This window comes from Cynocephalus volans, chromosome 1 (assembly GCF_027409185.1).
Source record: "Cynocephalus volans isolate mCynVol1 chromosome 1, mCynVol1.pri, whole genome shotgun sequence".
Taxonomy (NCBI): Eukaryota; Metazoa; Chordata; class Mammalia; order Dermoptera; family Cynocephalidae; genus Cynocephalus; species Cynocephalus volans.
This window is the reverse complement of record NC_084460.1, coordinates 274,502,188-274,521,358: the sequence shown is the minus strand read 5'-3', so window position 1 is coordinate 274,521,358 and position 19,171 is coordinate 274,502,188. Positions and strand designations below refer to the sequence as shown.

The 19,171-nt window shown below is 38.2% G+C and overlaps 1 protein-coding gene across 3 annotated transcripts in view; it reads right to left on the bottom strand.

Moving 5' to 3' along the window:
* UNC80 (unc-80 homolog, NALCN channel complex subunit) overlaps positions 1–19,171 on the bottom strand; it is a 207,725-nt gene that overhangs the window by 78,940 nt on the left and 109,614 nt on the right. For all 3 annotated transcript variants that reach the window (XM_063092340.1, XM_063092339.1, XM_063092341.1), the window contains 4 exons: positions 17,184–17,284; positions 11,155–11,355; positions 3,593–3,700; positions 2,342–2,480 (listed from right to left, as the gene is read on the bottom strand). In XM_063092340.1, coding sequence (XP_062948410.1) covers positions 2,342–2,480; positions 3,593–3,700; positions 11,155–11,355; positions 17,184–17,284 — 549 coding nt within the window. The remainder of the gene's footprint in view (positions 1–2,341; positions 2,481–3,592; positions 3,701–11,154; positions 11,356–17,183; positions 17,285–19,171) is intronic.

Genomic DNA, 19,171 nt, shown 5'->3' with positions numbered 1-19,171 from the left:
CATCTTGGGCAAACCACTTAATTTCTCCTAGTCTCCATTTCTTCACTGGTAAACAGTCAGTAATAATAATGACAATGATGACAATACCTGCCTCCAAATTTGTTGTTAGAATAAAATAAAATAATATATGAGAAAATGCTTTGTGAAGTAAAAAGTACTACACACTCCTAAAGTGTGTTTTATTTTTAGAGGCAGTGTGATATAATGGGAAGGACACCTGCATGTGCAGTCTGAAGATCTGGGTTTCAGCCCCTGACTCTCTATTTCTGAGCTGTGTGAACTTGGATAAGGCCTTTCAACACTCTGGCTCACTCATCTATAAAATGGTTTATCGATAAGATTATGTGTGTGATATAGTTCTATAACAAATGTTAGTTGTGATAATTAGCTTACCAGCTGCTTAAATCTCCACTCTTTCTCCTTTATATTTCTTTAAAATGTCCTCTATCCTGTCTCAATTTTTAAACACCACACTCAATCTTTAAATCATTGCAGAGTTCCACCTGAACCTCTTTATGAAACAGTTTTCTTGTAATAGTCATAAATTAGCAGATTCAATGGTATTTTTACAGCACTTTTTTCTTTTTAACACCATAACAATCTCCTTAAAGAGCTAGTCTCTTTTGCTTCCATGGCTTGAGATTATTTGAGTTCTTTAACTTTTATGATCACATTTTCTGGGTCTTTTGCTGGCTGGGCTTCTTCCCCTTGTCCTTGGAAGGTAGAGAGGACCTTAGTGTCATCCCTCCACTCCCTTTTTCTCTATTGATTCTCCCAGAGAGATTCCATCTACTCTCATTGCTCCAGCTGCCACATATATCAACTTGTTCCACAGGTTTACCTGTAGCTTTGGCCTTTCTCATTAGCTTCAGTGTCATGTTGTTAACTATATATCACCGGCTCCCCCTCATCTGAAAGCCACCGTTTCTAAAACTAAATTATTCAACTATTGCTGTCATGTTAAACTTGGTAATAACTTATATTTTGTATGCAACATTACCCTTCTGCGCAGGACGCATGAGTGGTTTCCCACAGTTGAGGGGAAAGTCCACACTACTAAGCTTGTCATTAAAGGTATGTTGCAATCTGGGTACCACTCACCTCTCTAATATTATGGACTGCTGACCTCTCTATGGAAGCCATCCCAGTCATCAAATCAGTCTTCTCAGGTTTTCCAAGTAAGCCCAGTGCATTTCCACACTCATGCAGTTTTGTGCACACTGTTTCCCCAGCTTGGCTCACTTCTAGCTGTTCTTAAAGCCCAGTCCACCTGTTTATATTTTGCATGGACGTTTCCATGACTGTCCCATATTTGGGAAACATGACATTGCCCTAAACTTCTGCAGCTGTCTCTCAGAAGCAAAAACCTGAGCTTCAACACAAAGAAAGATATTTTACAAAAATACTTGTTGCAGTATGGTATAAAAGAGAAAAAGTCTGGAATCAACCTAAATTTCCATTAAGAGGTTCTAGTTAAATAAATTATGGTATGTCCATTCACTCAATGGAATATTTGTCATTAAAAAGCAAGGGGCAAGACTATAAACTTATGTTAAAAAATGGTATCTTAGGTATAAATGAAAAAATGCAAAGTGCAAAAGCCTTTATAGCATGTCCCATTTGTGTGACAAAGGAAACATGCAATACATACATACTTACATATGTTTATATGCATAGGGTTCCCTAGAAGGATTCCTAAGAAACTTAAAAATTGTTATCTCTGGGGAAGGGAATGGGATATGGGAAAGAGAGTGATGCTTTTAACTCCATACACCTTTGTACTATTTGAATTTTTCCCCATGTGCATTTTGCAATTAGAATAACCATAGAAAAATAAAGAAATCTCTGCAAAAAGTAGAAAAAAATGAAGAACACACATTTTGCATCCACCGCTGACCAGCTATGTGGCCTTGGACAAGTCACTTAAATTTCAAAAAATTTGTTTTGATATTGTAATTTGGACACAGATCATTACTCATACAAGATTTAATAAAGTTAATAATGGTGGTTCATGGTAAATCTAGGAAATAAAACAAAAAAAGAATTTTATCTTTTGTGAAATATAGTGAAAATGTAGATTCTGGGGAAACCATTCCCTATAATTGGGTAATACGCTGAAAGAGATATACTGCTCTTATGACATCTACATTAGACTTGGAAGAGAACACACAGAACCTGGGTTGGTTTTCCCATAGTGCACAGCTCTGTCTAGAGTTCCAGCAATTGCCGTCAACCTGACCTAGGAGCAAAAGTGGAATGAACACACCTCTCTCTTACTTAAACACTTGGCTCAGTAATGGCAGGAGCAGCAGGAGCAGGTCCCCAGGCAGTCTTTCCTTACCTGCCGCCCCTGCCATGTGCTCATCCATGCTGAGCAGGAGCTCCCAGGCAGCTGGCTGGATGTCTCCATACATCTCCTCTGTCAGAATCGGAGCTGCCTTGATTAACAGAGATAAGGGAGCAGGCGACAAGCTCATCACCTGGAAAAGATGGAAATGATGTTTTCAAATCTCCTAAGATACTGCTATCATTTTCCTTATGAAACTAAAGAGACACTTTTCCTTTCTCTGCTTTCCTTCAGTGACCTTAAAATGCTTTCTAACATGGGAGACCATTTTAGTTGGCATGGTGTATAATAAGCTTTATACACCTTATTTGTTGAAGAATAGTCAGAATAAATTGTATTAATTTTATAATGCTTTCACCACAAAAACTGTTTTGCAGCCACCCAGAATAAACTACAGAATAGTACAACTCTATGAGAAAAGAAAGGCCCCAGCAAATATAACTTTTCATTAAAAGTCTTGATGGATTTTTAAAGCATCCTATTAGTAGGTTTTCACTGAAAAGTATAAGCCCTCTCTAATTTATAAAAGAGTCCATTTAGAAAGTCAGTTTTCTAAGACAGTGTGAACTTGGATGGCATTTCCTTTTGAAACAACATTATTCATTGTGGTTATTACCCAGATTAGCCCACAAAATCCTATTTAATGCATTATTGCAGATAATGAAAGTGGTAAGTGTAGGTTATGGACAAGTCATCATTTTAAACATTCATGAAGATTTTTTTCTTGGGAAAGTTATTATAATTTAGAGCTTAAGTTATAATAGAACTATAACTGTGTCAAGCACTGCATAGGTAGGTAAATGTACTATCTTATTTAATTCGCTTAATAATCCTTTGGAATAAGTCTTGTGTTACTATCCACATTTTACAGATGAGGAAATTAAGACCAAAAGAGATTAAATAACTTGCCCAAGGTCCTAGGGTCAAGGCAGCAGACATGAGATATGAACCCAGACGGTCTCATTCCAAAACCTATGAGCATCACCATCACCAACTGGTGGGAAATTAGCTCCATTGCAGTGGAGAGAGTGGGGTTGCCAAGCCTTGTTCGTGGAAGCTGCTGTCTAGCAAGAAGGTATTTTTTTCCCTCGCAAACTTGATGGCACTCTTGCTAACCAATTAGAGGGGCCTGTGTGCCAACACTGTGCCAACAGACATTATATGCCCCAAACACTAGTAACCAGGCTGTAAGGAGCCCCTTCCCTGTTAATGCTCTATGAGGGTTTCAGATCCAGGTTCCAATACCTGAAGTCTGATGTACTTCAGCATTCCAGAATCCTTTTTCCCTTCCAGGTTGGCATCTGAAACTCTCTTCTTCAGAGAAGGTGTCCTCAGACATGACTTATCTGAGCACTGAAAAAAAGAACATGAGATATGTGACGAAGTCTGTTGCGTTTTCTCAAAATTCTCTAAATTATCTTCTGATGGAGGGGATGATTTAAAGCTGTTTCGTGGACCCACAGTTTCTGAAATTTATAAAAGCAATTAATTTTGTAATAAAAAGGGAGCTTAAAGCTATTTAGTAACAAACTCCTCTTTTACCTTCAAGGAAACTTGGATCCAGAGAGGTGGAGTAACTTGACCAAGTTGCAAAGCTAGTTATTGGTAGAATAAGGAAAGAACAAGGATCTGCTGATTTTCATTTCAGGGCTAATTATATTCCATCAAGTTGTTAAAAACATAAATCCTTTAAAATATTGTCAGATGAAATTCACTCTATCCAATAGTTCTTTTATAGGGTTGGATGCTGCAAGTTGCACCATTTGGAAGACAGAAACTATTTCATAAAGAAGTATTAGGAAATAAAAGGACAAAGGACAGGGGTCGTCAATCATCCATGTCTGAGCTGTGCAGGTAAAATAGTTTCTTTAAAAAACATACTTGTCTGCAGGAGCCAGCAGCTGTTCTTTCAAATTGTCCCCTAATCTAGGGTCCAGAATAGGCCTGACTCATCTGCATAAACACAGATGAGACCATTTTTTCTTCTGACTCCCTAAATGCCAAGGAATGGAGTGAGCAGAGCAGCTGGGAGAAGAATCTGTCCTAATGAGGACAGGGCTCTGTTTATTTATCTCAAATCCTGATTCTTCCTATTTTTGCACTCCAGGCTGTACAAATAGGGAATCCTCCTTGCACAGAATAAATGTTCATTTGTTTTTCCAGTGTCAAGTCAATGAAACACTTTCTCTCTTTATGCCAAGTGAAAAAACTGAACTCCTTAAGAGTTTTTGAACAGAGCTTCACAGTGTTATCAGTGAAAATATTTTGAAAGAAGAGGCAAACCTAAAAGTACATGCATGTTCCAAGAAAGTCTTTTGAAACTCTGACAAAAAGATCCAAGACAATGCATCTGTTATGTGACTGGTGTGGAACCAACTTTTTAAATGAACCTACTTGGAAACAAGTGAATCAGAACTCTTGCTGTGTTTTCTAAAAGCAAAAAACCCATAAAGGCGCATACTTGGGAAAACATATCATTTGGGAAGAGAAATATTGTATTGGTTTTTTTCCCTGTGAATGTAAAAGAAATAAATAGCATACCTACTTTATATAATTTGACAACTGTTCTAAGATCACATGTAGCAACAGTTTTCCTTATAAAGGTAGGGTTGTTTCTGACTATTTTAAAATGAGTCAAGATGTTTGAAAATTGGCAGCTCTCTGCTTTTGTTCTTTCTATTTATTAAATAACACATGCACATTGCAGAATATCTGAAAAAGACAGAATAACTATAAAGAAGAAAACAAAAATCCTAATAATCCCTAACCCAAAGATAACCATTATTTGGTTCCTTTCAGCCTTTTTTTCTCTTATGCTTTTTAGCACAATTTTGATGATGCTATTTATGTAGTATACGATTTTAAACTCATTTCACTATGATTTTATAATGAGTATTTACCCAGGTCATTATGATTATTTCAAAATATAATTTTTAAATTTTGTAAATGCCTTACCCCTTTCTCTTTTGGCTGGATGTTTTGTCTTTTTCAGTGATACATTTGAATAATACTTCTTGGCTAAATTATAGGAATTTTAACCAGGCAGATACAGCTTAGAAAAAAAAAAAGATGAACATTTATGTTAGTCTTTGATATTCTGGGAAATGTAGGGTTGTGTTTAATTCTGCCTACTGGGAACAGAAGGTATAAGTCAAGTTCATCAGATATCAAATATTTAATATCCTGGCATGTTTCCTTAGGAAGCATGGTGCATTCCAGCGACCTCATGATAATTAGGGTGCTTGTTTTAGTGGAAAGGGGAAGGACTTGGAAGGGCTTTCATAGCAGAGAGACAGGCTTTTTGAATGACTAGATCAGACTTGGAAGAGAAATATCAGAGATGGGTACATTTGTGCTGGACATTTGTGTATACTATGTGAAGGTCCTACAGTCCTTCTGCTGGTGTGACCCCTAAATCAGACAGATAAAGCTTTGATTAGTTGCGTTTTGCTTTGGTGGCTTGATGTAAAATTTGGCTAGAAGAGATTTAGAAACTGGATGGAGTAGGAGGCTAGTTCCATTAGTGATTCTTTGAAGAGTCAGAGATTTTACTAAACTATGAGATGCACATGGTGGTTGAAATCACACGTCAAGCAGGGTCCTGTAGAGAAACTCAAGACTAGCAAGCCAACACCAAAAGTTAGAATTTATCTCTAGTAGAGGACGTCATCCATTGTAGAGGCACTTCTACTACAGGATGCTGTGGTCAATGGAAACAGCTATACAGCCCCAAGATCTGTCAGGGATACTGAAGAATGCTCATTATGGGATGGCATAGAACTTGGACTACTGTCATTTTCTTCTATGTATGTATCTTAGAAAAATCCATCATAGTTGACTCTGTGACTTCTCTCCTTACATTAACCACAACTGATTAGACTTGCAATGCCAAACCAATTCTTAGACTGGCTAAGGATTTATCACTTGTGGTGTTTGTCTCAAAAAGAGGAGTTGGCCCCATCAAATTCCTGTCCTAGGGAATTCGGGGACACAAAGTCCAGATCATTTAGTGATGGTTGCTGGGGCTGAGAAATAATGATGCAGCCTTGGGATTTTCAGTGTAAGCACAAGATGAATGAAGCAAGAGGAGCTGTCCAGGGGACAGAGATGAGTGAGCAGAAGGAGATGATGCAGAAGGAAGCAGAGATGAGAGACTTGTCCATCCTGAGATGAACAGCAGCTTCAGTTCTCATTCCCTTGAGTCTTGGCTATCCCTTTCTGTCCCTGATTTCATGAGATCCTGCTACATACCCTTTGAAGAACTCTGTAATTGTTGAACAAGTTTGAATGAGTTTTTGTTCCTTGCAATAATAGATAATTGACTAGAGAGGAATAATCCTTAATTATTTTAAATACAATTTTATTTATTTATCCAATACTTTAAGAATATTTATTGAGTTAACCATTTGTCAGGAACTGGGCTAACTTCTGCAGATACGCTGAGGACCAAACATCCATGAAACTTGTCCTCCTGGACAGCATATCTTTCTAGGAGAGGCAGATAGCAAACAAGCAAACAAATGAAAAGTCCAAGTAGAGGAGAGACATAAATTTGGAAAAGTTGAAGTCAGCCAACAGGTTTTCTGAGAAAGGGGTTTTCTCATGTTTCTGGAAAGAATATCATACCAAAAGAAATGCAATATTCCTCAAAAGGTAACCTAAGAAAGACCCTTTGTGCCTTATACATCTTTTTTATCTTTTTTTTTTTTTTTTTTGGCAGCTGGCTGGTACGGGGATCTGAACCCATGACTTCAGTGCTGTAAGGCTGCACTCCAACCCACTGAGCTAACCGGCCAGCCCCACCTCATACATCTTTGACACATGAATTACATATGATACAGTGGGAAATCACTCTGGCCCATGAAATCAAAACCCAGAACCTGGTCTTGACACTGTTGTCTATAGCTTTAGAAAAAATATTAGTTTTGCAGGAAATCAGCTGGCCTCTTGCCACTTGCACTGGCTTCACAAAATTTGCCCACACTGTGCCCTCTCTTCTGGGGGGGTATGTTTCACCCTTTACCTCTCCTCTCCTTTTTAGCTAAAAGGAAAAAATTGTTTTATCTACTCCTTTTGTTTTATCAACAACCACTAATTGAACATTTATTTATGACATAGAATTGGACAAATTACAGATATAGAGGAACAATAGCAGAATTCTTTGGTGAAGTTGATAGATACATATAGAATGATAGCTTATTTTAAAACCCTCAAGTTTGGAGGTGCACTAAAATAGACTAACAGAATGTACAGTGAGTCTCTGAGCATTGATATGTAGATTAGCAGATTAATCAGAGTTAGATGAGTTACAAAATGTACTAAGTGCCACAAATATATTCTGCCATAGAAACTAATTAAAAAGGAAGCAAGCATGAAATACCAATTGCTCATAAGATTCAATTCTAATCAGAACACTGCTTTTACTCTTGATTTATTGCCTACTCTATTTTCACTTTGGCCCTGGAAATGTGGGCATTGTTCGTTTATGTGACAGATTCAGAACAGACAAGTGGAAAACATCATGAGAGAAAAAAAAAAAAAAAAAAGAGCTTGAGAAGGAGGCCAGCATTTTGGAAATGAAATGTTTATCACGGAAGGTTCAACACGTTTTTTCAGCTCTCCACCTGAATGACTAAGTGTGCTGAGTTGGTAAGACACCTACTCTTGCTTTCCTTTCCTTTTCCCTTTCAGAAACGTAAGCAACAGAAGGTCAGTAAGCTCTTTCTGCTGCTTCAGGCAGGTGCCCTGCATGAGCCAGAGGTGGAGAGCACTCATGAAACACCCTAGAACTACAGTTCTGCTCACTCATTCAATATTTACAGTCCCTCTGCTATAAGTGAGTGCTTTGTTAGGGTACCATCCAGCACACAAAATGCATAAGACTTCCTCAGTTCTCAAAAAGTTTATGATTAAGCAGAAGAGGATCTTTGCCACTACTCACAGGATAGAATAAAAGCCTTCCCATGGCATGGTCTGGTATCCATCTACCTGTGCAGTCTCAACATGCACCCAGTCCCCTATGCTCTAGTCATGATGTGCTAACCTCTTCTTTCAGGTTGGAAAGTTCTGTTTACAATTCACATCTCTGCATCCTTCAGTCAAAGCTCACTTGTCACCTTATTGGAAAGGCTGTCTTTTATTTCCCTTGACAAGTTCGAAGCCTTGTTCATAAGCTCTCTCAGCACAGTGTGATTCTCCTACATTGCACTTATTGCTGTTGCAATTTTCTATCAATTTGAGAAGTTTATTTGACTAATTAGTCTCTTGGACTAGACTGTGTGCACCATATGAGAGCAGGGACCATATCTCTTTTGCCCACTGTTATAGCCAGCACAAAGTATGGGCTCAGTATGGTCCATAGGTTTTTAAAAAAATTATTGAATAGATGAATGAATAAATGAATAAATAAATAATTAATTGAAGGATTTTTAAAAAGCCCAAGTAAATTGCCGTTAAAATTTAGATGAAGAAGGAAGGAAGGAAAATAACATTTGTCATCCACCTGCAGTATACCCTGTGCTTAACACTAGGGGGATCAGAAAAGGGTTCAGGGAGGAGATGGCATTTGAGCTGGATCTTAAAGGATGTTGGGTTTGGTCATGTATAGATTTAAGATGAAAGTACAGTTTGAACAACCTTAATTTAGGTTCATGTATTTTCTCAACTTCCAACATATACAGTTTTCTGATAAAGCTAAGGGAGTTTTTATATAAAGAGAAAACTTACATAAATGAAAATAGGTTTTCTTTTAATATAGTGTCATTTGTGTTTGAAATATATACATATACAATATGTATATATACATACACATGCATACACACAAACACATATGCATATATATTTTTTCTTTCTATGTCATCATTTAGCAGTTCGAGCAGTTTATTTGTAATCCACATTGATCCACCTCCCACCATCATTTCCTTTAGAATTTGTACTGTTTGAATAACATGAGGTGTATGAGTCTAGTTAAAAAAGCCCTGACTCTGATATTCCATATTTCTAAGTTAAAGTTTAGCTGTATATGTTCTAGATGTGAACTGTGGACAGCCCCATCTTTCTAAGCCTCAATTTTTACACCTGTGAAATAGTGAGAAAAATACTTCTTGCACAAGGTTTGTAAGAATCAAAAAGCACTTTGTCAATGATATAAACCTACCTTATACCCTCACACATATGTTTAGAAAAAATACTAAAAGATCATACACCAGAAGGTGAACTAGCACACTTATGAGATACATACTTTTGTTCTTTAGTTCTCTTGTATTATCCAAAATTTCTTTAATGAACATATATTGCTTTCCCAATAAAAAAGTTATAATTTAGGGCCGGCCCGTGGCTCACTCGGGAGAGTGTGGTGCTGATAATACCAAGGCCACGGGTTCGGATCCCATATAAGGATGGCCGGTTGCTCACTGGGTGAGCGTGGTGCTGACAACACCAAGTCAAGGGTTGAGATCCCCTTACCGGTCATCTTTAAAAAAAAAAAAAAAAAAGTTATAATTTAAAAATGGCTCTGTGAGTACTAATGCATTACAAATTGCTACACAGCTCAACTGTGCAGTTTTGTTTTTATTGCTCATATTCTCTAGTTGTTTAATGTGTATATTATCTCCTCCTCCCCAGACCAAACCTGGCTGGCAAACTCCTTAGTAAAAAGATTCTCTGCTCCTTCTTATTTTTATAGACTATCTGGCCTAATATTGTGCCAACAGCAGGTGCATAATAAATGCTTGTTGAAATGAATGGGTGTTATATAAAAATCTCTTTGCAAAACCATTTGGCAAAAGCAGTTGCAGGAGCAGCCCACAGCATTCAGTTGGGCATCTTGGCTGTCACACATGTTCAGGGGCAGGTGGGTAAGTCAGGGCTTCCCTGGCAATAACACAGCAGCCCTGGTGACTGTCTTCATCTTCTGCCAGCTCAGCTGCTCAGAGGAGCTGTCAGGAAAGTGCAGCTGAATGCCTGGAAAATTTAACAGTTTTTTGATGGATTTTTTTCTTAGTCTGATTTGACTTAAATTACTCTGTTATTTGTCAGTGGGCAGTTGAGCCATTTATCACTTATTTCTTAACAGATAATTGCATTAGTTTCTGCTGAACAAGTTACCACAAATTTCGTGGTAACTTAAAACAGCACAAATTTATTTTACGCTTCTGGAGGTCAGAAGTCTAAAGTGGATTGGCAGGGCTGTACTCCTTATGGAGGATCCAGGGGAGAACCCACTTCCTTGTCCTTTCCAGCTCGCAGAACCTGCCAGCATCCCTTGGCTCACGGCCCAGCATCACTCAGACCTCTGCTTCTGTTATCACATCTCCTCCTCTGCCTATGACTCTCCTAACTCCGTGTTCTACCTGTAAAGACCTTTACTCGTATAATTACAGTCAGCCCACCTGCAGAATCCACGACACTCATCCCATTGTAAAATCCTTAATCACATTTGCAAAGTCTCTTTTGTCATGTGAAGTACCTATGTTCACAGGTTCCAGGGATTAGGTTGTACACAACTTTGTGGGGGAGGCATTATTCTGCCTACCACAACAATTTACTCATCACCACCATCCCTGTGAGTTCATATTTATCCCTAAAAAGAAGACAAAACCTAGGAAAAGATTCCAAGTTTCCTCATGGATGTGAACACAAAGCATTTGTCTTTCGTGGCTCATCTTCTGCCTTTGCTCAGAACCACACAGACCTGTAGCCTGGTTTACATAACTGCAGCTGCCAGGAAAGTCTTATTTCCAGAGAAAAGATTGTAAGGACATCATTTTGTCTATCTTTGGGACATTATCTAGTGATCGTTCACTCACCTCTTTCTGTTTCTTGCCCCGGAGAGCCACGCTGCTTACACTGTTGCTCTCCCGCAGGGAGTCCACGCTGTCTCCGTAGAGCAGCTTGACGGCCCTGACCAGCCGTGCGCAGGAGCGGCTGTGGTGCAGGTAGCAGTGCGGGTGGCAGTAGTCAACATGAGGGCAGATGAAGCTTTGCTGATTGCACAGCAAGATCATGACCTGAAATGCAATCATCCAGAGACTCAACCAGGCCACCAGGATACAGACAAGCAGAACATTTATGTTGGGTGGAAGATGAAAGTCAGAATGTCAGCTTTCCTTGATGTGTCCTGGAAACACAGTGATTCAAAAATTCCCATAAGAGAACAAAGAGCTCCTCCAAGTGTTTGTCCACTTGGCCTTTTGTTCCCTCTGCATTCATACTTGAGAATTCTCTTTGTAACAATAAAAGGTTTACAAATTTTCAAAAGCTTAAAACAATTATGGTGGAGTGTATCGTTTCCAAATATTTTGAAGTGCACATCCTGAACTTAAAAACACATTATTCTCAGCTCTTATGTTATGAAAGGAGCCAGAGAGAAGAGCATAACTGGTGAGGAGCTCTGTCTCAGAGGATCCAGCTGATCTCTGACAGCTGTGGGACGCCTTCAACTGCAGCTCACCTACGTGGAACTTGAGAACATTTCTGCGTCTTGTACTCTGGATGGCAACCTTCAACTGGAACTTGAACTCCATCCACTCTAGAGGCTCCTTTCCACTCATTACAAACTAATTTTTTTCTCTGGCTTTTAGCCATTCTAGCTCTTCTCTGGTAGCTTGATCTGTCTCAAATTCTCACCTCGCCTGTAATTCCCCGTTAGAATTCCAAAAGACAACTCAGTGGATTTAAAGGATATGGTTATTTTAAGATAAGGAATAAAGGTCCTTGAGTCTTTAATTTTATTTATTGACACGTACTGATTATACATATTAACAGGGGACACAGTTATATTTCGACACATGTATACAATGTGGGATGATCAGGATTAATGGGTACAAAACTATGCTATCCACCCAAAGTGAATCAACGTACAGTATATGCATGTATTGAAAGAACACACTGTAGCCCACAAGTATGTATATATGTATATATATGTATGTAAAAACCAGGGTCAGGTCATCAGCATATTCAACATCACAAAAATTTATCATTTCTTTGTGATGACAGTATTTGAACTCCTCTCTTTTAGCCATTTGAGAATATACAATAAATTATTGTTAATTATAGATGTCTGGCACTACTGTACATGACTAGAACTTATTTTTCCTATCTAGCTGTGATTTTGTATCGGTTAATCAACCTCTCCCTACACCTCTTTCCCCCGTCCCCTTCCCAGCCTGTAGTAACCACCATTCTACTCTATGTTTCTATAGGTTCAACATTTTTTTTTTGAGCTCTCATGGAAGAGTGAGAACATGTGGTATTTATCTTTGTGAGCCTGACTTATTTCACTTAACATAATGTCTTCCAGGATCATCCATGTTGCCACAAATGACAGATTACATTCTTTTATATGGCTGAGTGGTACTTCATTGTGTATATCTACCACATTTTCTTTATCCATTCATCTGTCAATAGACACCTAGGTTGATTCCATACCTTGGCTATTATTGTAACTTCTTAAGTAGGTTTCCTAAAAAGGCAGTAGAATACCCAGAGACACAAGATTAGTCAAGTATTTGTAATCTTCTGAATGCTTCCATTCTTCATGAAACTAGTTCCCACCTCAACACCTAGCCTGTGAAGGACTGTGTGCCATACTGAAAGAAGAACACAAAGCAAGTCTGCATAGACAAGGGCAATCAAACCTGCCAGGTGGGGCTGCCACATATTTCCTTAGGAACGAGCGGCCTCATTTATTCTCAGAAAAAGATAAAGAAAAACAACCAACTCTATACCCCTGTCAAACTCAGCTAACAATATTTCATACTCTTAAAGTTTTTCAATAAATATAAGTGAACAAAATATTCAGCTCTCTCAAGATTCACTGCATAGTATATACACACCATGGAATACTACTCTGCCATAAAAAAGAATGAAATTCTCCCATTTGCAACAACATGGATGAACTTGGAGGAACTTATGTTGACTGAAATAAGTAAAGCACAGAGGAATAAATATCACATGTGCTCACTCATAAGTGGGAGCTAAGAGAGAAAGAAAGAAGGAAAGAAAGACTACAGTGGTGTGCTGGACTTGCAGAGGGAGAGAGCACATCTAGGGATATGAAGTGGAGTGAGGGAAAGGGGTATAGGGAGGGAGGTCAGGGATAATTGGGTGCCGGACATGGGGTATAATTGCAATTTGTAGTAATGGGCATGCTGCCAGTATGGATCTGGCCATCACATATTGGGCATGAATGGTGACAATCAGCTTTGTATCTCATGAATATCGATAACCAATAAAAAAATGTACTATGGAAAAAAAAAATTCACTGCATATCCCTGAAATTCCTCCTTATCCTGGCGTGAGGCAGGCACACATAAGAACTATAAATTTTCCCTTGTTATTTTCAAATCTGGCTGGTCAAGAGAAATACCAAGAAAGCTTAACAGAAAAACAAATAAACAAACACCTAAATGAACATATTACTGAACCTGCCTCAGGAAATTCTGATTTACTAGTTCTGGAGAAGAAGTAGAGGTATCCTGGAAATCCACCATTTTAAAATTCTGCCCAGGGGTATCGCTTTGATAATCACATTTCTAAGATGGTTCTCAATGATCCACACCTTATGGTATTTATGCCTTTGTGAAACCCCCTCCCATTGTATGAGCTGGCTTAGTGACCTGCTAACCAACAGAATATAACAAAGGTGATGGGATGCACTTCTGTGATAAGGGTGCATGAGACTGTGACTTTTCTCGTGTTAGCAGACTCTCTGTCTTGCTGGCTTTGATGAAGCAAGTTGCCATGTCGGGGGGACCAACAAGGTAAGGAAATAAGGGTGGCCTCTGGCAAACTGCCAGCTACGAACTGAGGCTCTCATTCCAACAGTCCTTGAGGGACTGAAATTTTGCCAAGCACCATGTGATCTTGGAAACAAATCCTTTCCCAGTCAAGCCTTCAGATAACATAACACTGCAGCCCTGGCCAGTGATTTGATTGCAGCCTTGTGAGAGACCCTGAATCAGAGGATCCAGCTAAGCTGTGCCAGAATTCCTGACCCATAGAAACTGTGATAATAAATGTGTGTTATTTTGAGCCACTAAGTTTGTGGTAATTTATTACACAGCAAGAGAAAACTAATATATTCCCCTTCCAAACATGATGATGTAACTTATAGCTATTTTTGAACAATCAGGAAAGCCAAATAAAATTATATATATATATATACACACACACACACACACACATTTATACACACAAATACTTATATATACTTGAATATATATTTTTGAATGTATATATTTGAATGTGTAAGATAGTCAAGTGAAACAGTTGGGACATGAAGGGTATATGATATTGAGAAAACGGACGTTCACTGAGGTGAGACCAATGTGAGCACATTTCAGACTCTCACTGGGAGCCCTGAAAAGGCTTTATATTAAAATGGGAGGGGAGGGTTGTGAGGGGGGCAGATTAGAAATATTCCAAGTCAAGTCAGCTCAGTCGCATATATACTCTGTCCCTACACACATACAGCTTAACCTGCTATCAACATTGTACACCTGAGTGGTACATTTATTACAATCAATGAACCTACTTTGACACATTAATACCACCCAATGTCCATAGTTTACATTCGATTCATTCTTAATGTCATATGTTCTATGGGTTTTGACAAATGTATAATGACATGTATTCTCTATTGTCCTGTAATTTTTTATCCACCATGCCTAGTAGTAAAAGAAAGGACTAAGCATAGTAAGAAGTAGGACTACTGGAGTTGTCAGCCATGGACTTTAAAATATATGTGATCAATTATGAATAAATCACAATGGAAATTAAAATATTAACTGAATGATAATGGAATATATCAAAACTTGTGGGATGCAACTAAAGCTATTTCTAGAGAACATTTATAGCTTTCCATTAGTATGGTAGCAAAGTGGTTGCAAATTAATTATCTAAGTATTCATGTCAAGAAGTTAAGGAAAGAAAAACTCATTAAAGTCAAAGAAAGCAGAAGGAAATAATAAAGATATAGCAGAAAATAATGAAACACAAATTCGACATTCCAAAAATGTCAAAATCAAAAGCTGGTTCTTTGGAAAGAGTAATAAAATTGACAAACTCCTAGCAAGAGTGATTGAAAAAAAAGAGAAGACAACCTACAAATATCAGAAATGATAAAGGTACATCACCGTAGATCCTACAGAATTTACCAGCACCGCACTCTCCCGAGTGAGCCACGGGCTGGCCCGATCCTACAGAATTTAAAATGATCTTAAGAGAATATTATAAACAATTTTTGATAATGAATATGAATATGCAGATTAAATGAAAAAATTCCTAGGAAAAAAATATCAATGTACCCTAACTGCTTCCATAAGAAATAGAAAATCTGAATAGTCTTAACTGTATCACATAAATTGAATCTGCAATAAAAATCCTTCTACAAAGAAAATTTTAGGCCCAGCAGCCTTCACCAGTGATTTCTTTCAAATATTTAAAGAAGAAATAACAGTGGTCTTACACAAACACTTCCAGAGTTTTTGTTTGTGGAACACTACACAGAAAACTAAAAAGCATTATTGAAGGATATTTAAAAGACCCTAAATAAATGGAGGGACATAAATTAATGGAGTGTGATAGTCCATTTGAGACACTGGAAGACCCAATATTATAAAGATTTCAATTCATCAATTTTAATTGATCTATATATTAAACACAAGGTTGCTATGGAAGAACTTTTTAATGGAAATTGATAAGGTGATTCTAAATCGAAATGAAATAGACAAGAATAGATCAGGCATTTGAAGAACAACAAAGTTGGAGAACTTACATTTGTATGAGCGAAAGGAACCAGACTTAACAGAGTAGATAGTATATGATGCCAATTATATGCATTTCAAAAAACAGACAAAACTAATCTACAGTGTTAGAAGGCAGAATGGTGGTTACTAGGGAGGGTAGTGACTGGTAGAGAAACTATGGGGGGTTTCTAAGGTGTTGATAATGCTCTTCTTGACCCTGTAGTGATTACGCAGGTGGTTTACTTTGCAAAAATTTATTGAGCTGTACACATAGGTTTTGTATGTAGGTTAGACTTCACTAAAATGTTTACTTTAAAAGACAGTTGCTTCAGAGATTCTGAAAAGCAGCCAATTCTGAGGACTACTTCCATAGTGAAAGCACAGCATTGCACACTCTGAAGAGCATTATGCACCAGCTAGCCCTTATCTGACTCTACCAAGAAGTTAGATTAAAATCAGGGTGGATGGTGAGAGTCCATATCTATGACCGACATGGTTCTGGGGGTACTCTGCCAATTGTACATCTGAGGGTATGTTTCCTTACCTTTCTCCTTACTCCTTTCTTCATGCCCAGTTTAATATTGACCTCTAACCTATGTCCACAGTTTCCTTGGGATTCTGCCTGTGCCCTCTGGATAGCCTTTTGAGGCATGACCTTCATTGCACTAGAATCTCTTTGTCCTGGTTTACAATTTGATCCAAGACTCATACAGTGACCTTGCTCTCAGCACTCATGGTAATTTTTATAAAACTGGTTTTGATGCTAGCCTATGTCAGTCAGGCTGTTTTGATCACCTACCCAGTCTAGTCTCTCATGGTTTTCCATTACTTATGGTGACCCACAAGCCAGCCATAACAAAAGACCCTTGGTCTTGGTTAAGCATAAAATGAATACACTCCAGCAGAACACCAATTCTAGCACTAGTATTAGAATGAGAGATTCAAGTAAAATATAAGCCTCTGCTTTCTTTCTCTTGGAGGCTAAATTCTATTTACGGGTTTAGTATAATCTCTTATCCTCCCTCCACAGACCTTCTCCAGTGCCCAAACAAATTGATGTTAGGGCTGTTTCTGAGATTCCTACTTACATGAAGCCATGACATGTTCCTGTGGTAATTTTCCTCTGTGCCAGCGTTACTCATTCCCTCTGGCTCAATGCTGGGCTCACTTGCACTCCAAGGACTCCCTTCTTCAAAAGAAAAACACCAAGAAAAGTTTCAATGTTTGGTTTCCACTGAGAGCATGTGGGTATGGTATAGTTGTTCATGCTTTTGAATCCTAGGGCAGACTACCATGGCCCAGTGGGTTACAGGGCAGAGCATTGACTTTGTTAGAAGAATGGTAAGAGGACCTGTTCCCTTCATCACCAGTTGAACTGGCAATTTCAAAGACATTTATGTTCTCTGTTATGGTGGCTTCCATTTTGAGAAATGGGAGCAGAGACAAAAACAGAGTCAAGTCCTTGAATTGTTGAGATGAGCCAGTTATGGGTTGAGTGTGCCCAAATCCATTCATTCCAGACTGACCAGACCTTGCAGGTGTAAAGTAGGGACACCAACCAACCTGCAGTGACCTCACAGTGTGCTGCTGCCTCAACTGTGGCTGTGACTGCAGCTAGTGCTATTGCTCTAGCTACCAGATTTTGCTATTTCAAAGATGGGCCGGTGTTTTGGAAAAACTAAGGGAATTTGGGAGCAATTATGTTCAATTGTGGACAACATTTGTGTCCAAACTCTTTTCTGTGGGAAGATATGAAGGAGACATTTCTCAGGAATTTACTACGGACTATACTATACAATAAAACTTTACCCTCAAATCTAATGGATCTTTTTAATGACAAAGCAAGGTCTCTAGCCTGGCTATTTTGACTAAACTGGTCAGGATAAATCAATTAATTCAAATAATTAATTGCAATAATTTCCCCCCAAAACTAACTGATGATAATGCTATAGCTTCGGACCTGTAACAAAAGAAATAAGTTTTTTTTTTCTTTTGTCTTCTTAAAAAATACGCTGAATCTTAAGTAATGCATAAATTAGTTATTTTCAAAGGCAAGGGTGGGCGGATGTAGAAACATTTCCTATTTTAATCTTTCTTTGATTAAAGATACTCAGCTTCTATTTTAGTAGACTCAATTGATAATTTATCCACATTCATTACTGACTTCTAAAACTACTTAGCTATAAAGAAGAGCTTTCTATTTTGCTTCTCATAAAGAGACTGAATGGCAAAGAGAAAGCACTTCAACTTTTACCTAATAGTTAATACTAGGCATCTGGCGAGGTCTATATGCATGCCTACTTAATCTTTTTCTTGTCTATTTTGGACTAACGCATGTCAGGATTTGGAGTCTCTTTGGAATCTACACTGACAATCTACAACTCTAATATTTTCATGGTATATAGAGTTCATTCTCAGGTGTTTAACACATTTTGCAATCATCCCCTAATTTATCTTTAGAGAATTCTTGTAGAATAGGCAAGGAGTAAATAGAATTATTCCCATTGGATAGTTGGAGAAAACAAATCCCTTAGAAGTTAAATGACTTCCTGAAGATCACTAATTGTTAGGTATGGACAGTCTTTCCTCTCTGAAATTTTGCTTGTTTTTACTGTTAAATAAAGACTTTAAAATATAGAAGAACTTTAGGTAGCTGTTCCCAGGGGAAATTCTACATTTGACTTTAAAGGTCCTGATCAGACAAATGGATAAACATCAGATTTCAATAACTGTTCTTGTCATTAAAGCCTTTTCTTTTCCCAATGTACACTCTATATCCTTGTTCCTCAAAGTGTGGTTCTTGAATCAGCAGCATCAGCATCACCAGGAAGATTGTTAAAAATGTAGAATCTTAGATCCCCACCCCAGATCTGCTGAATCAGAATCTGCATTTTAACAAGACTCCCTGGTGACCTGTGTGCACATGGAGTTTTGAGCAGCCCTGCTCTAGAGGGTAGTGTGCTTTGCAGACTGCACGGGTCTAACCTATGGCTCTGCCCTTCATCTAGGTATGTGTAAGAAAACGGATGTCAGCTGTTTCAGGACTTGGGCCTTGTCTTCCTACCCCCCACGTCCC